This window comes from Sciurus carolinensis, chromosome 3, assembly GCF_902686445.1.
Source record: "Sciurus carolinensis chromosome 3, mSciCar1.2, whole genome shotgun sequence".
In the NCBI taxonomy this organism is placed as follows: Eukaryota; Metazoa; Chordata; class Mammalia; order Rodentia; family Sciuridae; genus Sciurus; species Sciurus carolinensis.
Window position 1 is genome coordinate 182,341,857 of NC_062215.1, and position 19,683 is coordinate 182,361,539.

At 55.8% G+C, this 19,683-nt stretch overlaps 1 protein-coding gene across 5 annotated transcripts; it reads right to left on the reverse strand.

Moving 5' to 3' along the window:
- Nucleotides 1–489: 489 nt before the first annotated feature.
- On the reverse strand, nucleotides 490–13,001 carry Capn10 (calpain 10). 5 transcript variants are annotated; one of them, XR_007107756.1, is made up of 12 exons: nucleotides 12,719–13,001; nucleotides 9,828–9,959; nucleotides 8,092–8,288; nucleotides 7,096–7,316; nucleotides 5,459–5,600; nucleotides 4,759–4,925; nucleotides 4,338–4,615; nucleotides 3,483–3,685; nucleotides 3,099–3,360; nucleotides 1,323–1,404; nucleotides 1,062–1,107; nucleotides 490–848 (listed from the first exon to the last, which is right to left on the reverse strand). XR_007107756.1 is itself a non-coding variant. In XM_047545563.1 (12 exons), the coding sequence occupies exons 1-12, from the start codon at nucleotides 12,857–12,859 to the stop codon at nucleotides 819–821; spliced, it is 1,938 nt and encodes a 645-aa protein (XP_047401519.1). In that variant the 5' UTR covers nucleotides 12,860–13,001; the 3' UTR covers nucleotides 490–818. The 5 variants fall into 5 exon arrangements, 4 of the variants coding, with proteins under 4 accessions (XP_047401519.1, XP_047401520.1, XP_047401518.1 ...); XM_047545563.1 differs by having other exon boundaries at nucleotides 1,323–1,522; nucleotides 9,909–9,959; XM_047545564.1 differs by having other exon boundaries at nucleotides 1,323–1,435.
- Between the last annotated feature and the right edge of the window lie 6,682 nt (nucleotides 13,002–19,683).

Below are 19,683 nucleotides of genomic sequence, written 5' to 3' on the forward strand. Positions count from 1 at the left end.
GAACAGCAAACACCCCTCAGTCCTCCCTGGACATCTGGTGTGTGCAGCAGGGAGAGGGGATTGAGCCCGTGAGTCATCCCGACGACTGCAAGTATTCTGGCGGACAGCACAGACCCACAGGGGCACCTGACCTCAGTCCTCCTGCAGAGCCCTGTCTTGATGTCTGCTGCCAATGTCTGAGCCGGCGGCCACCCTTAGGCAGCACCTTCACCCTGGCCCTCTCTCACTGCCTAGTCCATCGGCCTTCTGTGTTCCCTCAGGAGTCTCCACCCTGCTGGGCCCCTCTCCTCCATAGGAGCCCTCCTGCCTACTGTCCTGGGGCAAACCCTGTACCTGCCCCTCCAGACTCCTTTCCTCCTACACGCCAGCTCCAGGCCAGACTTGTCCAGCACCCCAGAGCCCATGTGGTCTTCACCCCACCTCAGCACCCATTCATGCCCCTTCCTGCAGCCTGCTCAGTCTTGATCCTCATGGAAGAAGACCAACCCACAAATTGCTCACGTTTATTTATAAAGTCATGTCCTAAAAATATTTCAAGTAATAAAGAGTTCTCAGCAACGGCTGGCACAACACACTTGCCTGGTACCAGGCCTCTGCTTGGAGTTGGCAAGACCATGTGGGAGGGACGCTGGAGTCCCGGAATCTCGAGGTCTTGGGCACAGGAGTTCCTGCCCCTCCTGCAGCACCTGCGCGGCCCCAAGACTCCCTCTCTCTAGGACAGAGCACCTCACTTGGGAGCAGCTGCCCTGCAGAGCTGAGTGGCAGCTGGAGGTTCAGCGCCGGCACCAGCCACCTGAGCTGGCTCGGGGGAGCCCCGGCTAGGCCTTCATCACTGCAGTAAGGGAGACCTGCAAGGGAGGGAGAGGCCCGACTCAGGGCTGCTCCTGCCGCCTCCCCGAATACCCCCAGGGACTGTGACAGCCCAGCCCCTAGGGCCCTGGAATCTCTGCCCTGTGGCTCTCAGGCAGCTGGGAGGGGCTGGAGGGGCTGGAGGGACTGGGACATGAGGGGCCACAAGAGCTACAGGCAGACACACCGCACCAGGCAGGGGCGTCACGAACCTCCTGGAGGACCTGGCCCAGCGTCTCCTGGCTGTGAATCGACCGCCTGTGGACAGAATGCGGGTCAGCCCCAGGCCTCGCCTGGCACAAAGGCCGCCGCCCACCAGACCCTCCTCCCAGGCTTGGGCACCCCTGCCTGCCTCAGATCCCCCCATGACAGGAAGAAGCCTGTGCGCGGGGCAGGCACAGTGGACCACAGGGAAGGCGGAGTGCAAAGGTGCCGAGACCTCTTGTTGGTCACCCCCAAGACCCAGAGCCCACCTGTCCACTCTGGTTGCTATGGTCACCGTGAAGGAGCCCTCTGTGTCAGGCAGGTAGGTGGAGGGCACAACCCTGTAGGTCCCTGCAGACAGCAGGCAGAGCCGGCTCACTTCCTGGGCGTAGCGATGAGGCACACAGCTCAGCAGCGGTTCCTGGAGCAGCAGGGGGCCTGCGCCCCGCCTCTCACCAGCTGCAGGAACCTGGAGGGTGCAGGGCTCGGCCTGGGGAGGCTGTGGGGCACTGTACAGCCTCCCTTCACGTGGCCCAGGGAGGCAGTCTGCTTGTGTCATGAGATGCTGATGCCTGGCTCCGCTGAGTCACGTGGGTCCCTTTTCTGGAGAGGAGCTGCCAGGCCCACCCACTGGACTTACCTCCTGCTGAGGCTGGGTTACCCTTGCCAGAGGAACATCAGATCAGTTGTGCTGTGGACACCTACCACTGCCCAGACCCCACCCCAGAATGCTGACAGGCGGCCCCTGGGCACTGGTCCTTTGGTCTGAGCTCCTTCCTGGTGGCCTAAGCAGTGTGTACCATGGGGCAAGATTCCAGAAGTCCTCGTCCAGTTCTCTGGCTGCAGTGGTTCCCCAGAGAGGAGGGCACAGACCTTCTTAACCAGAAATCCCACTCTCTTCCCCAGGTCACCTGCAATACAGGCCCATGTGTCCCCACCCCCACGGCCCAGGATATCCTCCGCCATCGTCCTCCCTGAACAGGCACGGCCTGAGCTGGGAGCTCGGAATGTCCCCACAGAACACAGGGCCTGTGACGCCTCCTCCAACTACAGATCTACAGGTGTGCCTCCCCAGCTCAGCAGGAGGGGTAAGAGAGAGCAAGGCGGGGAAGGCACCTGGTGAGGTTTAAGACCCAGTCATCCCGGCAGGAGCTGAGCCAGCTCCGCCCGCAGGTGGGAGCAGCTGGTAGAGCAGCCACAGGAGCAGCAGTACCACCAGAGTGGCCCATGGAGAGGCGTCCAGTGTGACCTCTGCTTCCTGACCCTACCCCTCACCTGGACTGATGCCCCCACTCCAGAAGGACGCTGGGGCCACTGTCACTTTGCAGGTCTCCCTCCTTCCTGTCTCACCGGTGCAGGGCTGAGCCCCACTGCAGGCTGCTGCAGCTTCAGGTGCTGCCTCCAGCTGCCAGCCTGAGTGCACCCCCACCTGGTTTTGCATCCGCCTGGAACTCCTCTGCCTGCTGGTCACAGTAGCAGCACCAGACCAGCAGGTGAACCGCATGGCGGTGGCCTTGTCTCAGTGAGGGCCTCTCCACGGCCTTCCTCTGGCCCCACACACCCTTCTATCAGACCAGGCCACGGCCTCTCCAACCTCCACTGGCACCCACTGGGGAACAGTCTCTTGCCAGTCCCACCCAGAGCAATCAGTGACATGAGAGGGGCAGGTGGTGTGACCGGTTGCTATGGTCCTGGGCGTGCCTTTACGCCCCAGGGCATGAGTATGTCGGGCCTCTGCCCAGAATCCTGAGCAGCCTCCAGGGCCTGGGGTCCTGGGGTGGGAGGCATGCTCTGGGGAGAACTGACCCCGGGACACAAGAAGTTCTCAACCAAGGTGAGTGGCCAAGGGCCACCTGGGCTGACCCAGTAAATACAGCCTAGGAAACCCAGAGGCAAGCCTCCTGTGAGACCAGACAGCTGGGTCGATGTGCCCAAGCGACGGAGCCCAGGCTCTGCCTCCCAGGCAGCTGACTGCTGGGACTACATGGGACAGACGCAGGTTCCCTGGGGCCTCCCCTGTACCCGTCCCCTGCTGAGGAGCCCACCTGGAAAACATGGAAGCCAATGGGGTGCAGCTGGCTGTCACTGAGCTGGCAGTGCTGGTGCAGGGTGATTCGGATGCAGCGGGGACCAGAGCCCGCAGGGACGGAGAAAGGGAGGCAGGGGTTGCAGAGGTAGGAGGCAAAGTTCCTGCTGCCCCCTGCTGTCTGGCCTGCTCTCCAGCAGCCCCGCAGCTGCAAGGTCTCCCACTCGCCGGCAGGCAGGGCTGCCCCAGGGGAGGCGCCCTTGGCCACTGCCCTGACAGCACTGTTGAGGGACAAGCACAGGAGGGTGCTGGCAGCTGTCTGAGGAATGTGCCCCACCCAAGTAAGGTGCCAGAGTTCCACCCCTGGATGAGCCCTTGTTCCTAGTTGCTACTCGCTCCTCACCTGAGGGAGATCTTGCCTGTGGAGAAGACTCGGAGCAGGAACTGCCCTGGCATGTCCTTCAGGAAGGTGCTGGGGACAGCCAGGTAGTACCCAGGGGAGAGCTCACAGTGTAGATGGACCTCACGGTCATATGCATGACACACGGTGCCAGCCACAGGGGGAGTAGACAGGATTCTGGGCAGGCTGACCCGCCGTTTCTCCACCTACAAGAGGGCAGGCAGAAGCACAGTATGAGAGCCCAATGCCCAACCCCTGCTTCCCTGCTCAGACAGAAAGGCCTCCGGGGCTAACAGGGGACAGTCCGCCAGCACCTACATCCTCTCTGGCCAGCTGGAAATGTCAGACCCAGGGCTTCCCTGAGCCCTGGCACAAGAAAACAAATCTACATGGGTCTGTGCTCAAAAAGGTCCCCGGCCAGCAACGCTTGGGGACTATGGGAAAAGGCTCATTCCTTTCTTTGCAAGAGGAAAGGACTATAATGCAGCCATTATACAGAGGTGTGAGCTGTCACACCCTATGGCAAGCAGAGAGGCAGCAGCTCCTGGCCCAGCCAGCCTTCCAGGAAACAGTTTTATGATCTAGTAGCTGAGTGTGACAGAGCCTCAGAGCAGTCCACAAGGCTAAAGATCAGTGTCACCATCCCCGTGATGCAGGGAAGGGACTGAGGGAAGAGGCAGAGGCAGAGGGGCCGCTGGCGGGCTGCAGAGCTCCTCTGCTGGAGGGCCTCAGCTCAGCTGGGCTGTGGAGACCAGAGTGTGAAAGCCCACGACAGCCAAGCAGATGCGAGACAGGGCGCTGGGCAGAGTGCCAGCATGCAGGCCTGTCCCCACAGCCACTGCAGAAGGGAGCATTCACCTTCCAGATGTGCAGGCCCACGGCCTGGTAGTCCTTGGCCTGGTAGTCCTTGGCCAGGAGGCTGGATGGGGCGGGGCCACGGCCCACCAGTGCCCGGGCCCTGCCTGCTGGGTGCTTCCTGGGTCTCTGCAGAACAGCCACACACAGCTCACTGGGTTCCGAGAGCCTCAGCCAGTACTTGGGGTTGCAGGGAAAGCAGCTGTTGTTGCGGCAACCTCCAGCTGACTGCCCCACGACCCAGGCACCAGGCAGCGCCTGCACGTGGCACAGCGTCTTCTCTGGCAGGAAAGAACCCACGTCAGCTCTGGGACAGCCCTGCTATACCCACAGGCCATGGTGGGAGGCCCTCCCAGGATGAGTCAGTCAGTGGGGCCTGGGCAAGGGAGGTGCCCACGTGGGACTCACCCCCTGCTGGCCCTACCTGTGTAGAGACTCTGTAGGTGGCCGGCCTCTGTGACTGGGTAGCCAATGGTGACCTCCTCAAACTCCCTGAGGAATTCCTCTTCCTCCACCCAGAACTCCCCATCCTGGAGCTGAGACAGCAGCTCAGACTCCTCAGCTGGTTCCACCTGGCTCCACCCTTCACCCCTGCAAGGAACCTCATTTCAGGGAAGAGCTGGCAGCATCAGCTGGGGGTCTGAGAGCCCCCCATTTCTGGCAGCCCCATGACCCCACTTCTTGGGCCCCTCCTGTGTTGAGATGCCTCCTGAAGTGAGGGGCCTTCCCTCCAGCAGCACTCCCGGGAGCGGCTCCCCTTCCCCAGAGGAGCTTCTTGCCTCTGAACTGTCTTCCTGGACAGGACAACCCAGAAGGACATGTGCCCTGTGGTCTCAGGTGGAGCTGCTACATGCACCTGGCTGTGAGGGCCACCATCATCTGGAGCTCCAGGTCTCAAGGGCTTCCTGGCTTAACTGGGTCTTTAAACCAAGTTCCTGCTCGTGGGTCTGTGGGTTCCCCCAGACCTAAGTCGCTGCGGTGCCACACCTCCCAAGAACTCCCTGAGGCCCTGAGCACAGCGGGAGAGGAGGGCCAAGCAGGCCTTGCCAGACACAAGCACTGTACTGACAGCTGGACCCCCAAGGAACACACAGGGTCTCACGGCCCCTCCTCCTGGCACTCACCCTTCTCTCCAGAGTCCCTGCCAGCAGTGCCGGCCCCAGGGGTTCAGAATCCGCAGCAGCAGGATGCCCTGGCCAGCCCGACTCTGGAGCTCCCGCAGATCTGAGACGATGAAGGCATGGAACTCCCCCAGATCCCTGGCCCCTGCGTGAGGCGGAGCAGGTATAGGAACAGCAACACACAGTCCCCACAGTGAGGAGGCGTCCATCCCACCAGCCAAGGCTACCGGGAAGGCCCAGGACCACGGGAGCTGCACTCCTAACTGCAGGCCAGTTAGCTCAGGAGTCTTCAGCAGCAGGCTGTGCTGTGTGAAGAACCAGGTGGGCCCCGGCTCCCTGTGCAAGCCACTCCTGTCCCAGACCTCAGCTGTCACCACACGTCAGGAAGGACCCCACTGCTACCACTACACCACCACTGACCGGCCTGCAACTGCCAGAACAGTTGCAGAGTCAGCTGGAACCAGGGCCATTTGGACCGAGACAGCAGGGAGGACTGGAAGCCCAGACGTGGCTCCACCTGCTGAGACCACAGGACACGTGGCAGCTGCATGGAGGAGTCAGGGTAGTTGTCCAGAGAGGGAAAGGACTGCTGGAATGACTTCAGGGCTTGCTTAGAAGGCACTGCAGCTGCCACTCTTGGGCTCCCTGTGCCCCAGCCCCTGCCACTTCAGGGGGCTCCAGCAGTTCTTTGCAGGGGCTGGGGCAGAGCCAGAAGTGCCAGGAATCAGCCCTACCACACTGGGGTGGTCCCAAACTAACAACTCCAGGGAGCTGATGTCTCAGCTGATGTGAGGGGCCAGACCAGCACCTCACAACCCGCAGACACTGGCTGGAGCAACATGACGGCCAACATGTTTCAGTCTATGCTGATGTTCATATTTTTAACCAAAATCATTATGAAAAATAATCCCACACCTAAATAAGAATCATAAAGATGCTCACTGAAGAATTGTTTATGATAAACAACAAGACCTTAAACATCTAAAATTAAAGGGAGGGTTAAGAAAACCTTGTCAAGTCCATTAACAAAATAAAACACTGACCACATTCATATAACAGCACAGCAAAGGCATACAAGAAAAACAGAACAGAAGCTGGGCACAGGGGTGCACACCTATAATCCTAGCAGCTTGGAAGGCTGAGGCAGGAGGATCAAGAGTTCAAAGCCAGCCTCAGCAACGCAAGGCACTAAGCAACTCAGGAAGATCCGTCTCTAAATAAAATACAAAACAGAGCTGGGGAGGTGGTTCAGTGGTTGAGTGCCCCTGAGCTCCATCCTTGGTACAAAAAAACCCAGAAAACATGCATGTGTTTATGAAAAAAAAAAAGTACCTGGAGAACTCACAGTTGGTTAGTTACATGTAGGTGACTTTTCTATAAACAAATGTCCCTTAAAGAGCCTTAATAAATTTCATTAAAATGGAAAACAGTTTGGATTTTGCAGGGTCACTAGCTGGGCGGACAGTGAAGGTGATCAGCCTCAGCTTTGCAGGACACAGCCATGTAGGTTCTGCCTTGCTCTAGCTGAATGGACTGGCTGAGGGAAGAGGGACCTCTCTCTGGAGAAGGGACAGTAGGCAATGGGCATGTGCTCGGGACATGGAGGTAAGCAGTGAGGGGCCTGCGGCCACTCGCCTTACCAGCTCGGGGGCTGAGCACTGAGCAGCTGATCAGACACCGGTCCTTCAGGCGGAGCAGCTGCCGACATGTCCTCTGTTCCCAGCCACGACCAGGTCTGTCCTGCTGGCCACTGGTTCCTGCTAAGTCCTTCAGGCTCCACCTTTCTGCCAGGCCGCCAGTTAAGTCCACCAGGGCATCTGCCACCTGCCCTGCCCACAGGTGTTCATAGGACCCACAGACCCTAGGGAACCACAGCATCATGGAGTGGAGTCCACCACGAGTGGACCTTGTACTCCCCACTCCCTCGCATCTCGAGTCCCGCCTCTGCTTCCTACTGCAGTCTTCACCAAGTCTAGACTTGGTCTCGTCTGCACATGCCAATCAACTGTGTCTCAGGGGTCCTCTGCCCATGCGCGGAAACCTTCTGGCCTCCAGTGAGAGCAGAGTGTAAAGCAAGAGGAGGTGCAGAAACCCCAGTGCCCTCATCCAAGGAGCTCATCTAAGCCCACCAACATCAATGACTCTCCTGGTCAGTCTTTCCCAGTATCTCTCTCTCAAATGCCTCTGGGTCAGTTCCTTCAGTAAGTTGCTAACCACGATCTAAGAGAAGCTATGCAGTCAGAACTGGCAAGGAGGACTGTGACAAGCAAGTGCTGCCACTCAGGTGGCTCGCTCCTCCCCAACAGCTGTGCAGAAGCCACCTGTCCTGGGTGTTCAAGGACAAGGATGCAAAAGCACTTTCCTGCCGAGTTTGAGAGAGTGAAAGGGCACATCTCCCTTTCTCCCTGCAGACTGAAGCCTCCCCCTGGCCTGAGATGAGGGGAGGGAAGAGAGAGCAGGACCAGGGACAGTCACGGTCCCCGGGCAGAACCTGCCCCTTGGCCCCCAGGACTGGCTGCCAGACCCTGAGGGCTGCAAAGTGCTCTGTGGCCCTGAGTGGCACAGAGGGGCCTCTGGGGCAGCCCGGGCCCCACAGCTGTCCAGCCCGGGCCTAAGGCTCAGTATAGCACACGTACTTGGCATAGACCTTTTCCAGCAAGGGAAGCCAGAACACATCCTCTCTCTGGCAGCGGGAGAAGCAGAGTCTCCCTGCAAGACAAGGCAGACGGTCATCAATGGTCACCTCCTCCCATTGTCCAAACTGCCAAATTCGACAGGTGAAGAGGCCACAGTATGTCTGGTCAGACCAGCTCGGCTGTCCTGGAGGGAAGACCTACCGTGCACAGAGGAAGGAAGAGCAGAACATGAGAGACAAGCAGCACTGAGCCCCAGCATCCTGACCACAGGGTGCCCAGCAAGCACAGGTGCCTGCGAAGTGCAAGGGCTCAGTGATCTGCACCTGTGTCCACCCCTGCTCACAGCAAACTCAACCACCAGAAGAAATGTGCACAGACTTTCCATCTGAATATTTTAGGACTGCAAGCAGGAACACAGTATCCTCCAAAGTTTTTTTTTTTTTTTTTTTTAAATCAACCATTATGTTTTATGGTGAACTGTAAAACCTGAATCCAAACCAACTGACTTTGGCAAGTACAAGTGACTCAACTCTCAACAGAACTAGCTGTAAATAGCAGGTCCCATGGGTCTAGCGGCCCTGCTGCAGCTAAATCCACTGTGCCCACTCCTGGTTCCTTGGGACTTCAAAATCTGACACAGTGCTAGAAGGTGCAGGATCTGCACCAGGCAGACTTGGTAAGGCACTGGCTCCACCACTCAGGGGCCAGTATGTGATGACCACAGGACCAGCACCTCTTCTGAAGGAAGGGTCAAAGCCAGCAAGGCTGCACGGAGAGGCATGAGAGCCAAATTACACCTAAAGCAGCAAAGGCAGGGAAATCTGCACGGGTGTCAGTGTTGTGGGTCTGCCAGAACAGTTTTACCTCTCACGCTTTCACACTTAAACCTGTTAAAAAATCAGCTGGGCGTGAGGGCGGGAAGTGCAAGGCCAGCCTGGTCAACTTAGCAAGGCCCTGTCTCAAAACAAAATAACAAGGGCAGAGGTGTAGCTCAGTGGCAGAGCATTTTGGGGTTCGATCCCCAGTACAGGGGTCAATGAGTTACAGAAAAAGATGCCAAACCAGCCACACAGGACCCTCCTTCTGACCCTGGCCTAGCTAGGCTGGTGGTGTGGGTATGACGTGTTCCTCAGAGCCTCATATGTTGAAGGCTGGTCACCCGTGCAGCCATGTTCAGAGGTGACTGGACCTGAGAGCACTGACCTGGTCAGCATGTTTATCCACTGAGATCCATGTCTGATGGCAATACTGGGGGGTGGTGTTCCCCCTGCCCGCTCTCTGGCTGCACCGAGGAAGGTGTGCTTTGCCATACCCTTCACGGGATGTTCTGCCCCACCTCAGGCCCAGAGCAAGAGAGCCAGCTGCCTGTGGGCTGAAACCTCTGAAACCGGGAGCCAAAATAAATCTTTCTTTCTCTAAGGGAAGATTTTTTTTTTTCTGTGATGAAAACAGCCAGCACGTGTCTTTTTACCCCAAGTGTGTGGCTCTGGCCACATGGAGAACCCAGGACTCAGGAGATCTCAGAGCAGGGCAGAGACTCCAGATCTGGTTCACTCCTGCGTGACGGGGACAGGCAGGTTGTCACTCATGGCCTTGGACCCCTCGAGCGTCCCACTAACCCTGCTGCGCAGCCACAGAGCCCTGCAGCAGGGTCGTGCTCCTGAAGGAGCCTCCTGTGTTTGGCAGGCAGGACAAGGAAGCCCGCACGGTCACGATCCTGGGCTAGGCGCCCACACCTGGTCTAAGAGGTGCCGACTCTTCTGCAGGACAGCACAGGCACACAGGAACCAGCAGTCGCCCAGCAGCCCCTGCTTCACCTGTCCTTCCCACGCGTTATCTGGGAACAGCCGGGGCGCAGCACAAATGTCCTGAGGTGAAGAAGATATCCAATGTTAGCATAAGCCTGACACCTGTAGTCAAGGGCGGAGCACAAGGACCCAGGTGATGGGCTAGGAGGGGCTTTCTGACCATCTGAGTTTCCCCACCCAACATGAGGGGCTGGGGGGGCAGCTGGCTTCTCTAGCCATTATCCTTTAAGACCTCCTGTCTTCAAATTCAAATTCGGGGGTCCAGTTCAGACTAGGAGTGTCCATCTCTACCCACCTTATCTATTGGCAAAACCCCCAACTCCAGCTGAATCCAACCATGCCCCTTCTCCTAATAACTAAGAACTGGTTTAGAAAACAGTTCCACTTCATAAATTAACAACTGCAAGTCTCCACAGGGTCCTCTGGACTGGTGGGAACCTTACCATTTCCCCAAAAGGCTCAATTTCCCACACCCCGAGACCATCTCACACCTGTCCTTTCTCCCTCAGGTCACAAAACGTTCATGCTGCCCTTGCTCATGCTCCTGAGCTGCTGACCTCCCTCCTGCTTCATCAGAAGCCACTAGTCAGACCCCTCCTGCCATTTACTCCTCCTATGAGCTTGGGTATCCCTCCCTATGCATAAGGTGGGGGCACTGTCTTTAAAACGTTGTCCCTCAGCATCACAGCCCCTCCCCCAATGACCTCCTCAGGAGCACTGCTGTCCCTGTGTCCTTCCTCCCTCATGCTCACACAGGCCCTGCTAGGCTGTCAATCATGCCCCTAATGCCTCCATCAGGTCACCTCCATGGTGTCACTTCTGACAGCACCCACCACAGCTGGCTGTCCCCCATCCCCTGAGGAGCTGCAAGTCCTCTTGGCTCCCATGATCTACATGCTCCTCCAGCCCTCTCCCCTCACTGCCGCTGCTTCTCATGCTTGTCAGGCACCTGCTTGCCCCACATACAACACCTTAGGTCTCCCTGGGCTCAGCCTTAGCCCCCTTCACTACCCAAATGCCCTCTTGAGATGCTCTTCCAGGCACTGGACCGGTGGCAAATCACCCATTTTGCTCTCATATCCAGAAAGAGGCCTCTAGCCCAGTTCTTCCTGATAGCTCCACCTGAACATGGGAGGTAAACCCAATTCCAGAGCACCCTAGTCTCTCCCCTGGACCACCACCAGCCAGTTTCTCAGGTCAGATGATTCCTCCATCATCTCTACTTCATCAGTCACTACAGCCTATCTAGCCCTCCAAAGCAACCTCAAGTCCTTCTACTCCCAAGCCTTGCCACTGCTGCACCTTCACCAGAGCCTCCTGCAAGAGCCGCATGCACTACTGCCCTGGCAACCAGCCTCCTGCCCTGGGGCACCAGTGAGCTTCTTTCTTTCCCAGTTCTGCTTCTTTCTTGTTGACTACTGTTATCATTATGAATAGATGACAGACTCAATACAGTTATGATATTTTAAAATCTGCCATAAAAGAATAAAAAACTATTAAAACACTTTTTAATGCCACCCTGTCATACTCTGCTCCAGTGCCCAACAAATGAACTTCTAAAAACTTAAGTCCATAGAACCACTCCTCTATCAAAAACTCTCTACTGGTGCTCATTGCACCTAAACTGCATTTTAATAAACCCCAAATTCTAAGGGCATGATTTACATGGTTCTTCATGATCTGGCCCTTGCCTCTTCCCAGACCTGCTCAGTGTTGTCCAAGAAAACCAGGCTGCTTGTTAAAGCCACCTCAGTCGCCAGTCAAGAAGTCCCCACTCTAAGGGCTGGTGAGCATCCAGATATCTCCACTAGGAATACATCCACGTGGGGAAAGTTTGTTCCCCAGGCTCTCAACGGATAAACCACTTCTAAACATATCAACAAAGCCTAGGCTGCAGCTTCGAGTTGCTACATAAAAATGTTTAAAATAAAATGCATAAGCACAAAATCCAAAACTGAACTTCTACCGCAGTGTTGCTTTATAGGCTTAGCCTGGCTCTTCCAGGAGGGCACAAGGGACCCTCACCGCCTGTGAGTAGCAGTCACAAAAGCAACGGAACAGGAAGGTTTGCGGCCAAAAGAGGCATGCAGACTGGAAGCCAGGTGTAGACTCCAGAGAAAACAAGGAGGGGCTGGGTTTTTCATCTGTTGAAACACCTCACCTCTTCTTGTGCCTTGAGCCTCCAGATCAATCAAACAACCTGCACCTGTAGGGCAAGTTCTTCAACTGAACTGAGACAAACTTTCAACCGATTTGGAAACTCTAGCTGACCCGAACTTTTCTGCGCACTTTGCAATGGTTCTATGTTCACCAGAGTCCCGGGATGTGCACGACAACGGCCACCCGGTCGGTGGCTGTTCCAACATGCTCTGGTTAACCACACGATCCCAACTTCTGCTGTGCATCACCTCTTGGCATGGGTGTCTAGAATGCCGAGTCTGTGGGAGCAAAGGCGGGTTGATCCCTGTGGGGGATCACGAGGGGGCCCGGCGGCGACATGCGGCGCTTACACTGCCCGTGTGTACGTGGTGGAATCGAACTGCGAACCATGCTTTCCACTCTCCTGCATATCGGAACGACTTCCTCTAACTAAAGCCTCCTCTTGGTACGAACGCCCCGGGGCCAAGTCCCCACTGGACGCCTCTGAGAAGCGCTCTGCTGGACTGGCTCCCGCTTCGCCGGAGCAGAGGACCGCAGGTGGGGCGGCACCCCGCCTGGCTCCCTGGGGACCTAGCTCGTCCCCAGCCCAGCGGAGGGGTGCTAGGCGCGCGCCGGCCGCCCGCCGCACCCGCCCGAGCCCTGCCTCGGCCGGGCCCCACCTGGGGCCGCCTCCACGTGATGTCCTCCCGGAACTGGGCCAGCGGCGTGGACAAGTTGAAAAAGAGCGACGAGTCGGAGGCGGGGAACGCGGCGTCCCGGAAGAGCTCCCGTGCCGGCGCCTCGCTTCGGCCCGCCAGCATCTTCAGCGCCCTGGGCTCCCATCTGCAGCCCGCGGGCCGGGCCGCCGCCGCCGCAGCTACCCACCGCCTGCCGCGCCCGCGGGACCTGCAGGTGCTGACCCCGCCGCGCAGCCCTCCCGCTCCGTCGCCAGGTAACGGCCGCAGCCAATCAGGCGCGTCGCTCAGGTCAGATGACGCCGCCGCCCAATCGCGCGCGAGCGTTGGCAAGTGCGAGCCGTACTTCCGAGCGCGGCGGGGGGAACTTCCGGGCTCGGGTCTCGCGAGGCTGCGCCGTCGCTCCTGCTGTCATTCTCCCGGAGCCAGCGGGAGCTGGAACCGCGCTGACCGAGGCTCAGCCACCCAGGGCCGGCGGGAATTTTGCCCTCGGGACGGTGAACCCGGCTTCTCGAACTCGAGCTCTTGGAGCTACTGGTCGAGGTAGAGCCGCGGACTACAAATCCCTGCATACAACACTGCTCCCAGAACGCGCCTCTCCTTCCCAGAATGCGCCTCTTTTTCCGGCGCTGGGCAGCTATTCCGGCTGTGCCTTTCGGGACTTCCGGTTGTTGGGAGAAACCAAAGAGAACTTACCTGGGCGGGTTGTGTACCCTCGACCGCAGATCTGGTGTCCATAACTGCTGGGGCTGTACCTAGGGGTCCTGGCGGATGAGCGCGCTGAGGGGCTTGGCGTTTGTCTCTAGGCAGTTGGGGTCGGACCCTCTGGGGTCTAGAGGGGCAAGGAATGCGGCCGCAGTGTTCTTTGGGTACGCAGATGGCCGGGCGTCTGGTCTTGGTGGCTGCATAGTGATGGGAACGTGCAGTCACAGCTCATGTCAGCTCCCTGCCACGGGGAAGCGAGGGCAGACACCTCACGACCGTCTCGAGGATTCCCCCTTGCTGCAGTTCCTGTCTGCCCATTGCCAGGAAGGAAGCTCGCTTCGTGGAAGCTGAAGCATAGGGTCAGGCAGTGGAGAAGAAGAGGGCCCCCATTCTAGTGATAACCGTCTGCTCCTGGTAGTGCGGCTCAGATTTTGCCTTTTCAGGCTACTTTATTCGGGCTTGGGATCTGAAAGGTAGTCAGAACAGTTTTCCTGCAGCGGGATAAGAAAAGTCCCTAGTGCTGGAAGAGAAACTGAACCTGGCCCAGGGCCCCTGCCCTTAACTTCTGTCTGCCTTGGAGTCCCAGATTCCCGTGACAGCGGCAACCTTCCAGCGACAGACGGAACAGGACCTGCATTGGCAACAGTGTTCCATGTGCCATGAGGCTGTGCTACCTTGACCTCACCAGTCTCCCGTCCCGTGGTTTGGGGCCCAGCATACTCATCTCCTTGTGGAGGTTGTAGAAGAGGAAGTGACCACATAGCCCAATCCCTCTCTGGGATGCTTTTTGCTCCTTCAGCACTTATGGTGCTGACTCTTGTCTGGCTGGTGGCTGCAGCAGACCTGAAAGGAATCAGGAAGGACCTGGGCTCTGTCTCACTTGGGGATCCTAGAGGAGTAAAAGACAAATCTCTTCCCTATCCTAAGTGCTGAGCAACTGGTTATCCCTGAGTAGTCAACAGAACTGGGGCTAACCTGGATCCAGACATCTGAGGCTTGCTGTGCCATTCACCCATGTTGACAAGCTCAGAAGAGCAGGCAGCTTTCAGGGTTGGGCCTATGCCCACAGCCAGATTCCCAGGGTCTGGAAGGGACCAGGAGACTGCTGGTGCTGAGTAGGTAGCATCCCAGGTCTGCAGGATGAGTGAGTGGCCGGCATTGCTCCTACGTTAGCTAGAGGTGGCATCAGGACAACTCTGTTCTGTCCACACTCTTCCCTTTATGCCCCGTGGCCCTATCTCCTGCCTCAGGGCACAGAGATGCTCCCTCAGCTGTCCCACCCCCAGTCTTGAACGGAGTGGGTCTCTGGCTCCTGGGGTACTAGGGGTTGGAAGCAGCCTGGGGTGATGGTTTTTCATGCTAGTCCTCAAAACTATGGGCTCTGAAACTGAGATGTTTATTTAAAGTCTTAGAGCCTTCACACAGGGAAGGAACACCTCACCATTGTGTTGTCTGAGGGTTCCAAGATGAGGAACCATCAGGCCCTAGCATTCTCCATGGCGATCCCCTTTCCAGCAGAGGACAGTGTCTGAAACATACAACGCTTCCTTCCCAAGCCCTTGGTGTTAAGGAATCTGAATACTGCCTGCCTGGTCCCATCATGCTGCCCCCACTTGTTTTGCCAGGATGACTGCCCTCGTTTTTCAAGAGAATGTTCCCACTGCCCTAGCCAGAGGGTCTTCTGCTGAACCCTCCTATCTCCATCTGTTTGGTGGGCAGTATCTGGGCGTTTCTCTCACTGGTCATGACATTCTCATGGACATAGAGATTGAAAACAAGTGTCCTGCCTGCAAATTGCTCATAGTTAGGTGGATAAGGGGAAATAAATGGCAAGCCTAGAGCTGAGGTACCTAGTGAGAGACACACGCAGCCAGAGGAAAAGAGGGACATGTACCGCATTGAAAGCACAACCCTTCTGGGAGACTGCCATGTTCTACGTATCCCCCACACTGCTGCTGTCTCCTCTACCAACAAGAACCCTGGTCTCAGTTGTTTGATTTCTGGTAGCTAAGTTGCCTGGGGAATTTGACCTCTTCTCAGCTCCAAGGCCAGAAGTTCAGAAAGGACCATATGCCCCAACTCGGCAGTGAGGCACAAGGAGCAGTCTGGGGGCTGCTGGGAGGTCTTTCCCCCATCCACAGAAGACACAAGAGCATACATTCTCTTCTGCCTGCAGATAACAGCTTGTGTGGTTGGAGTGCCAGAAATATTACAATAGGCTTGTGTGTGGTTACATGGAGACAAGCCAGAGGACAAAGACCATGCTGCTGAGAACCCAGAGCAGAATGAACAAACCTGGGTCTTTGGCAGTACTGCTGAGTCCCTGGGTTGATCAGAGGCAGAGTCACCTCGCCTGGGTTCCTGGGTATATGGTACTATTGATGCAGTTTTACTGTTGGAGTAATTTTGACTTGCATCTTTCATTGTAGCAAGACAGACTTGCAGGCCTTCTGTATTAATGATGTACAATCGCATAATAAGTTACCCCTAAACTTAGTGGCTTAGAACTGCCAACATTATCACAGCTTCTGTCAGGAATTTGGGAGCAGCTCATGTGGGTGGTTCTGACCCAGAAAGTCAAATGTCAGAGCTGAACTCATCTGAGGGCATGGCTACAGCTGGAGGATCCATTCCAGAGTCACATGATACCCTCACCATCTGGACTCCCATGTGGCTACTTGAGCATCCTTACAACATGGCCTCTGGTTCTTCTAGAGCAGATGATCCAATATAAAGGGCAAGTGGAGGCTGAAGGGAGTAGGCCCATCTCAGGTGGCATGTTCTGTCCCTCCCACCTTGCATTATTGGAAGCAACTCACCAAGTCCAGCCATGCTAGGAGAGGAGTATAGATATTCGTGGCAATGTTTTAAGACCCCTGCAGGCCTGGGAAATGAGATGAGGGGATGGCATGTGCAGAGGACCTGTGCAAACACATCCTCCAGGGAGGGCCTGTGTGCCAGACCCAGGGCTCTTCTGTGGTTCAGAGGTGAGAGACTGGGACTTTAAGATGAGGAGACTTTAAAGAAAACTTTAAGATGTCTGCCTTTAAAAAGATCTCCCACTGCCATGTACTCAGAGAAGCCCAGAGTCTAGGGCAGCAGTGAAGGAGAGAGATTTGGTATTTCAGGAGGCTCCTGGTGAGCTAGAAGTGTTGGTACTTGCCTGTAATCCCAGTTACTTGGGGAGCTGAGATAGGAGGATGGCAAGTTTGAGCACTGCCTGAGCAATTTAGTGAGAGTCTGTCTCAAAAAATAAAAAGCACTGGGGATGTAGCTCAGTGGTGAAGCTCCCCTGGCTTCAATCCCAAGTATCCACGAAGAACAAAAGGCATCTGGTGACTAATCTTCACAAGGAGGAACTGTAGGTGCTGAGGGTGGTGGCACCACAGGATTGGAAGACAGATTACCTTTGGGCCTCATCAGATTAGGAAGCCAATGGGACAACACTGGGGATGCCCTGATGTGACCTGGGCTGGGAATACACACAGCTTCGTTTGCAGATCCAAAATGCAGGGTAGTTCAAGCCCACGAACCAGTGAAGATGTGCAGCGCATGTGGGCCCCCTGCTGAGGAGCAGGCCCGACGGCATGAACCTGCTGGCACCAGCACCCATTGCTTTCAGAAAGACCTTGTCCCCAGAATCCTCGAGGGGGTAGAGCAGGGGGAGGCAGGTGCTCGCTTTCCCATGGGGTACCTATCTTTAGCAAGGTCCTGGGCCCACAGGACCAGTTTCCGCTATGCACATCCTGGGAAGGCCTGCCCTCCAAGCAGGAAAAGCAGCAGGAGCCTGGAACCTGTACCAGTGGGCCTAAGAGGTGCCCCAGGCAGCGGCCCAGCCTCCAGAATCCCCAGTGCTATGAAGCAAAGATCACCTGACCCTTGTCGGAGCCCCTGCTTCCTCACCTAAGCCCCATGGTAGCGCCCGCAGGACAGTCTTGAGGATTAAATTAGGAACTGGACACAAAGCAGGTGGCCAGTACTGGGCCATAGGGAGTGGTCAGTGAAAGGGACATTCTTGGGCCTCCAGGGGTAGTCAGTGGCATTCACATCCTGGTCCTTGGAGAACAGTCAGCAGCAGTTATGGTCCTGGGCTTCTGGGGTTGTCCGTGAGCCAAGCATGGATTCCATCTGGGAAGTTTTCTCAGATGGATACAGTGGGGATGGGGTCCTAGAAGCTTGGGTTCTCCCCTTCCCAGACTAAAGGTTTCCATTAGAGTAGTCCTTCCATACAGGACTAGAACAGGAACTATCTTGGTCTTTCCTGCAGCCCATAGTTGGCTCTCCTGTGCAGGCTCCAAAGACTTGAAGGAATGAGCTGCATTTAAAATGTTGAGGGTGCTGAGATTGTGTGATCCTCACACCCCGCCAGAGGTAGGCATTCCTGTCCTGTTTTATGAGTGAAGAACCCAAGCTTCAGAGGGAGCAGGCAGTGACTGAGGATCATACAGTAGAAAAGACCAGCAGCTCTGGAGAGGGGCAGCCATGCTTCCTACCAGGCAGGCCTAGCTCACTCTGCTCACCACAGCAGAGCAAGGGTTCTTTTCTGGTGATATTTTAGATTGTCTTGGTTTTTTTTCCCCCCCTTTAAAAAAAACAATATATGGTCCTTATAGGTTTTTTTGTTGTTGTTTTGTTTTGTTTTACTTATTATCCCAAGGTGTGTTCTTAAACTTCATTATGAACACTGTGCAGATAGTCTCCACAGTTGGCTTCAGTCCTTAGAGGTGAGCAGATTTCAGATGTGGGCTGTTGCAAGCAACATGGTTGTTAAATCCACCCCAGAGACTGTGGGGTTTTTGTTTGCTCACTAATTTTGAACAAAGTGGCAGTGATATCCTGAGCACTCTGCCTTGGCCTGCCAAGAGCCGGCCAAGTCCTGTGCTGGGCCTGCAGTCCTGGCCACACCCTCCCATGCACCATGCACACTGGCCTGTCCCTGCCTAGCTCCACACTTGGCTGTGATTTCCCTACTCTTAGGATTCCGTTCTCCTAGTGTCTGACCAAGTGCTCGTTCATGGGGGAGTGTGTGGGGTAGCCTCAGCAGCTGACATCATATTCTTCTTAGTACAAGGAGTCTTTGTGAGGAAACCTCTACGGGTTCTTGCGTAGGTAAGTTCTGAGGGCCTGGCTCCACCTGGCTGCATGGGAATGGCTGACGGGGAGAGCAGAGAGGTGAGGCTGGAGCCTCGGTGGGGTGAAGGGCTCTTGGAAAGGCCCCTAGGTATGACAAGAGGGACAGATGGCTGAGGATAAGGATGCCTTGATCAAATTCAACTTCTTTGTGTGACTTTATTGTGTACTTCTTGACTCCCAAGTCTTAAGTAGTTTCTACTACTTTTTTTATTTTTGAAAAATCACTTTGTTCTGTTTGATATTCCAGCCTATGAATTTCCTCTTCATTGTGACTATTCTGCAGAGTTTTCATTTTATTTCTTTTAATAATTGCCTTTATAAAAATTCCAAGATCTTTTTTCATCACTACCTGCTCTTGCTTTACAAAGACCTAGTCCTACTGTATTGTTTATTTCACATGCACACAGACACATGGATACACATACCATTTGTCTAATACTTTAATGTGCTCTAAAGCCCTCTTCTGATTATTCAACTCTGTGTCCTCAGCTCTACGTTTGGTTGGCTGAGTATGTTGTCCTTTTTCACATGTTTACTAACCCAGGTGAGTGACTCTCAGTTGTGCCTTATCTTTATGCTGGAAGTTCCCACTCATTCTGTTCAAAACCTTTGACCTTAGGAAGCAGTTACCATCAGTAAGTTCTAGGAAGAGTAGGGAAAGGGAGAGATGCACTTGGGACAAGTTCGACTTCATAGGACATTGACTGAGAGACTCAGGAAACATCACCTGGACTGTAAGGACTGGAGAGGCTCCAGGCAATAGGGACTGAATATGTAAATTCATCCCCTTCCCACACCACTGCCTCCTGCTTCAGCTCTCCTGACCGCCTCTGGAGGCCCTTGTCTTGCCTCAAGGTCCGTCCCCTCTTCAAGACCACCCTGGCTCTGTGCATCGCTCTCTCCCTCCTTGCTGCTGAGTCCCTACTCTGTTCTTAAATGCAGGTATTTCTCAACATTCTGGCCTCAACGCTTCTGGTGGTACTTGGTGCTGTCTGCCAAATGCCCCTGCACGGTGGGTCTGCCTGAGCAGGAGTGGTGCAGAGCTTCACCCCGTGTGGCACCTCCACAGCCCTCCTTCATCCTGGGACAGTACCTGGAAACCCTCAGCCTCT

Excerpts from the sequence above, each read along its gene's own strand:
- Capn10 (XM_047545562.1), bottom strand. The coding sequence starts at position 12,859 with ATGCTGGCGGGCCGAAGCGAGGCGCCGGCACGGGAGCTCTTCCGGGAC. Across the intron at positions 8,289-9,827 it reads GTCGGCACCTCTTAGACCAG|GTCTTCCCTCCAGGACAGCC; the intron begins GTGTGGGCGCCT and ends TGTGCACGGTAG. Across the intron at positions 1,523-3,098 it reads TTGGCTTCCATGTTTTCCAG|GTTCCTGCAGCTGGTGAGAG; the intron begins GTGGGCTCCTCA and ends TGCACCCTCCAG.